A 5,573-nucleotide genomic window follows, 5' to 3' on the forward strand; every position below is an offset into this window, starting at 1 on the left:
CCACAGAGATATGTATGCTGCATTTGCTTTGCATTCTCGGTGGATCCAGTGCGGTAACTACTTGCCACAAAGATAAATAAAAACTGCTCCTAGCCGGGGGAATACCCCTTATCCTTGTCCTTATCCTTTGCCCCACTTGCCCGCACTTGTGGTCAACACAAAAAAGCACACAAAAAAGCACTCAAAAAAACACCAAAAAAAGAAAAACAGTTGAATTGGCTTTTGGTTTGCACTTGCATTGCGTTTTACACAGTTCTCGGGATTGAGGCCACTCCGGCGATGGCGATGATTGCTGCTGCCTGATTACCAAGCACTCAGTGCGTAGAAATATTACGTTTTAAAATATGACATACATTAAACTAATTGGATGTGGCGATATCATAGATTAGATCGAGGCGAAAGTGCCCAACTTGGCATTAATGAAACACAATGAACTGAAGACTTGACTGGCTTCATTAGGCAAATTAGACAGCGCATTTACTTGTGAGCTCGCAACAGTGGCGCTTCAAATGCTGCACCAACTGTGGCTGCTGCTGGCACTGCGATGCCTGGCAATGGGTGCACTGGGTGCACTGCATCCGCCGCAGCCGGAGGCGACGACGCCGCTGGTGGCAGCTGCCCTGCAGATCCTGGCCGAGCAGGTTAGCCCCTCGCAGAGCACGCTGGCCGTGATGGATCTAACGCTGGATGCTGGCCAGCGGGATCACCGGCAGGAGCAGCTGATGAGCACCATCCTCCGGACGATGGGCTCAGAGATGGCACTGCGCACGTTCCAGAAACCACCCGACGCCATCCCAGCCAGCTATGTGGTATTTCTGGTCAATTCCGCGCAGGCCTTCAACACACTGAGCTTTCACTTTACGGATACGGATGTCCAGTCCACGCGGGAGTTCAGCTTCCTCATCCTGCTGACACGTCGCCTGTCCTCGCGAGCCGAGCGGCTTCAGGTGCTCCGCGATATATCCAGGAGCTGCGTCCGCTTCCACACGGCCAACGTGGTCATGCTAACCGAGAAGCCGGACGGCGTGGTCCTGGTCTACGGCTATCGCATGTTCAACATGAACTGCGACCTCAGTGTCAATCTGGAGCTGATAGACGTCTTTGAGAATGGACTATTCCGGCATGGCCACCAGGCCAGGTCCTTCAATCGCGACCTCAGCCTGTCCGGCTGTCCGCTGCGGGTCAGCTGGTATCCATTGGCGCCGTTCGTCCTCTTCAACGGCAACTCGAGTGATCCCGAGGAGCGGGCCGAGGTGGAGCGACTGAGCGGCATCGATGGAGAGCTCATCAAGCTGCTGGCGCACATCTTTCACTTTCGCATTCTGCTCGAGGAGCCGTGCGACAAGTGCCTGTCGCTGGACATCAAGGATGGCTGCAGTGGCTGCTTCGACCAGGTGATCTACAGCAACTCATCCATACTGATCGGCGCCATGAGTGGTTCGCATCAGCACCGATCGCACTTCTCCTTCACGAGCTCCTACCACCAGAGCTCCATGGTCTTCATCATGCACATGAGTTCGCAGTTTGGCGCCGTGGCCCAGTTGGTGGTGCCGTTTTCCCTGCCCGTTTGGCTGGCCCTGGTGGCTTCCAGTGTCCTGTTGATTCTGGTGATCTGGTTGCGAAATCGACTCGTTTGTGGGCAGTCCGATTCGACCTGTCATGCGCTACACGTGCTCACCACGCTGGTGGGCAATCCGCTGGAGGCCAGGAGCCTGCCCAGATGTGTACGCACTCGCATCCTGTATGCAGGCTGGCTGCTGCTGGTCCTCGTCCTGCGGGTCGTTTACCAGGGCAAGCTGTTCGACTCCTTTCGACTGCCCTACCACAAGCCCCTGCCCACCGAAATAGCGGAGTTAATCCGCGCCAACTACACGCTCATCAATCAGGAGTATCTCGACTACTATCCGCGCGAGTTGACTGTGCTCACCAGGAATGGTTCCAAGGATCGTTTCGATTATATCCAGGGATTGGGCAAGGAGGGCAAGTTCACGACCACCTCGCTGATCGCCACCATGGCCTCGTACAACATGATGCACTGGAGCACCAGTCGCTTGACCCACATCAAGGAGCACATCTTCCTCTACCAAATGGTCATCTATTTGCGCCGCTACTCGCTGCTGAAGTTCGCCTTCGATCGCAAAATCAAACAGCTGCTGTCCGCCGGCATTATTGGGTATTTGGTGCGCGAATTCGATGCCAGCCAGTACAGGCAGCCCTACGAGGAGGACTACGAGGTGTCGCCCATTCCCCTGGACTCCTTCTGCGGCCTCTACTACGTCTCTGCCATTTGGCTGTCCGCCGCCGTGGTGGCTTTCATCCTGGAGCTGCTCAGTCAGCGGATCAACTGGCTGCGGAGGTTCTTTGAATAGTTAATCCTATATACTTAATATCAGAAATTATATATAATATTTACTTACATATATGCTTTTTTTCATTAATTTAAAAATATAATTACATGATATACACAAGTGTAAGTGGTTACCTAATCTATTTACTCGAAAACTTCCATTTCCATTTGTGCAACTGCCGCTGGCATTTTGCTGGTGGCATCAGAAGACAATGGAAAATCCTCGTTAGGCGGCATATAAAGAGCAACAACAGCAACAGCAACAAGGCAACAAAATCAAAAAAGGGGAGTTTTCGGGAGGTAAAAATAGGTAGGACATAGTAGGACAAAAACAAGACACGGCCGACACGGCAAACCAACTCATTAGCCTACATGGCCGCACTTGCTGCCTTCCACATGTGGCAGCATAAGAGGGGTAATAGATATGTACAACATACATAGGTACATACGTACAGCAGCGGGCCAGTGAATAGCACCACAACTGAAAACTGTGTTGAAAATAGTTATTGAATTTATATGGAACTTTGTTAGAGTAAGTTTAATTGTACAAATTTCCCTAAGAAGTATGAGTGTGTTTTATATTTCAGGACATTTTACTTCATTTTATTTATAAAGATGCACAATGTGACATTAATTAAAGCACACACTTACATAAAATGGATTAAATATTACATTTATTAAATATTAAATGTATTAAATATTCAATTTATTAAATATTACATTTATTAAATATTAAATGTATTAATTATTCAATTTATTAAATATTACATTTATTAAATATTAAATGTATTAATTATTCAATTTATTAAATATTACATTTATTAAATATTAAATGTATTAATTATTCAATTTATTAAATATTACATTTATTAAATATTAAATGTATTAAATATAAAATTTATTAAATATTACATTTATTAAATATTAAATGTATTAATTATTCAATTTATTAAATATTACATTTATTCAATATTAAATTTATTAAATATTACATTTATTCAATATTAAATTAATGAAGTATTAATATTATTATTTTTTATGAAAGCTCTTGTGAAAAGTGGGGGCACACAGGTTTCCAAATGCAACACAAGTGGCTGGTTGCAACCGTGTGCTTTCCCTGTTGCTGCGTACTTTGTTTGCTTAAATGCCGGAAGTGTTGCAGGCCGCATCGGGAGTGGGCGTGGTCGCCGCCCAGCTTAACCCTTTTGGGTACGCAAAAGTGCCTGCGAGCAACAAATGTTGTCAGCACGTAGAATTCAATTACAAGGTCATAAGTCACTGTCAGCGTACTTTAGACCATTTTGGTTTAAAATAATAAACACAATAGAAATAGCAAAGTTTTGTTACATTTTATTAGCACCAAAGAATAGGAATAATTTGAATAAGCTTTTTGATGGGTTAACATTCTTTGGCTCTATCAAAAAATGTCGCAAATATTTAGTAAAATGTTTAGATATTTTGTTAATATTTTCCTTGGGCAAACAGCTTTTTATGTAAGCAGCAGTTTGTTACTCTGCCAATATGAAATGTTCTTTCCTGTTCTAACAGTTACCACCGTCTGCAGTTATGGCTTTTTCGGGCTTATTAGATAGACAAATTAATTGCATTTTAATTGTTAACTGTGGGAGTGGTGGTATTCACCCATTTGCCTTAATAGAGGAACATATCCAGCCAATGGGCGGGCACTTGGCACCCAGTGGATACCGGTGAGACGCCGTGTGATAAGAGCTGATAACAAAGGTAAACAAAGCCGTCGCCAGATGGATGCCCTGATGCCCTCCATCAGCGAGTTTGGCGGGAAACGCTGTAATTCGTCAGCCATTCAGACGCCCACGGCGCATGCGTCTCAAAAATCCGACATTCGATGGTCGACGGTCGGGCGATGCGTCGGTTTTTGTTCCCACATTTTTTGCTTGCGGGTATAAGAGCTATGGGAGCCACAGAAAAACCAGTATCTGTATTCCACAGACCGAAATATCGGGAAATTTATGCAAGATAACGAGCGAAACGCGAAGGTTTGGCTCGTCGCTGAAGATCAGGATCGGCATACGATTATGTCTAACGAAGAGTCAAAGTGTGAATTTGAATCTTAAACAGTTTACAACTGGGCCTAATGAGCTGCCAAATATTTATTTCGGCACAAGGTCTGACAGCCAATGAATATCTAAAACTGCACTTCATTTGGCCTTGATATTTTTGCCATAAAAGACAACTGCCATTTGGGTAGCAGCACAGTTGCAGCTCGCCGACGAAGACATTAAAATGCTGAAACATTCTCTGATCCTGATTCTGATCCTTGTGGTTGCAGTCTGCTGTTTTGCCGCGGAATTGCCAGGAAATGCCTACTTGCCACCATTGAGACATTATCAGCAGCTTCCCGATGATATTCGCCCAGCTGACAATGGATTTCCCGTCGACATTGGCCAGGATTCGTTTGAGAGGTACGCACCCATCTTCGTGGACTATCCGGAAGTGCATCCTTTGCTCAGAGAGCAGCAGGAATACGCATTGGATCTGCCCTTCGAGGAGAAACACCATTATCGGAAGACATCAGGTCCTGAAAGTGATGCTGCCGCCAATCGAAATTGGTAGACGTCCTTCGACGCAATGGGAAAATCATAAATAAAGGCAACGACAAATGTAAACGAAAGATTTCAAATTTATCACTGTGCTGGCGGTTATAAAAGCATTTATTTTAGAATTATCACAACACAGCATTTTGGCAGCGACTTAAGCCACTTTGAAAAAGGGCTTGAATACACTAACTATGGTACGTTATTTGTGAGTGGCCTTTATGATACCCGTTAGTCGTAGGGCAAAAGGGTATACTAGAGTCGTTGGAGGCAGAAGGAAGTATATAAAGTGTATATATTCTTGATCTGTCCGTATGAGCGTCGAGTTCTCAGGAACTATAGAGGCTAGAGAGTGGCCTTTATTATACCCGTTACTCGTAGGCCAAAGGGTATACTAGACTCGTGGAAAAGTATGTAACAGGTATACATATGATCTGTCCGTCTGTCCGTATGTGTGTCCGTATGAGCGTCGAGTTCTCTATAGAACTATAGAGGCTAGAGAGTTGAGATTAAGCATACAGTTTCCACTACCACTAGCACTAAGTAACGGGTATCAGATAGTCGGGAAACTTGACCATGGCATTCGCTCTTGTTTTTGGCTGGAGTGTGCGGCATGAAATGTGTGCAACTTTGACTTTTCGTCAGTGGAGTGT

General features: G+C 45.1%; 2 protein-coding genes across 2 annotated transcripts; both read left to right on the forward strand.

Moving 5' to 3' along the window:
- Positions 1–509: 509 nt before the first annotated feature.
- Positions 510–2,369, forward strand: LOC122624934. Its single transcript, XM_043804714.1, has one exon. It carries the CDS (start codon positions 510–512, stop codon positions 2,367–2,369), a length of 1,860 nt encoding a protein of 619 aa, XP_043660649.1.
- A 2,240-nt stretch (positions 2,370–4,609) lies between these two features.
- Positions 4,610–4,939, forward strand: LOC122624933. The gene has a single exon (XM_043804713.1). The coding sequence runs from the start codon at positions 4,610–4,612 to the stop codon at positions 4,937–4,939; it is 330 nt and encodes a 109-aa protein (XP_043660648.1).
- Positions 4,940–5,573: the final 634 nt, after the last annotated feature.

This window comes from Drosophila teissieri, chromosome X, assembly GCF_016746235.2.
Source record: "Drosophila teissieri strain GT53w chromosome X, Prin_Dtei_1.1, whole genome shotgun sequence".
In the NCBI taxonomy this organism is placed as follows: domain Eukaryota; kingdom Metazoa; phylum Arthropoda; class Insecta; order Diptera; family Drosophilidae; genus Drosophila; species Drosophila teissieri.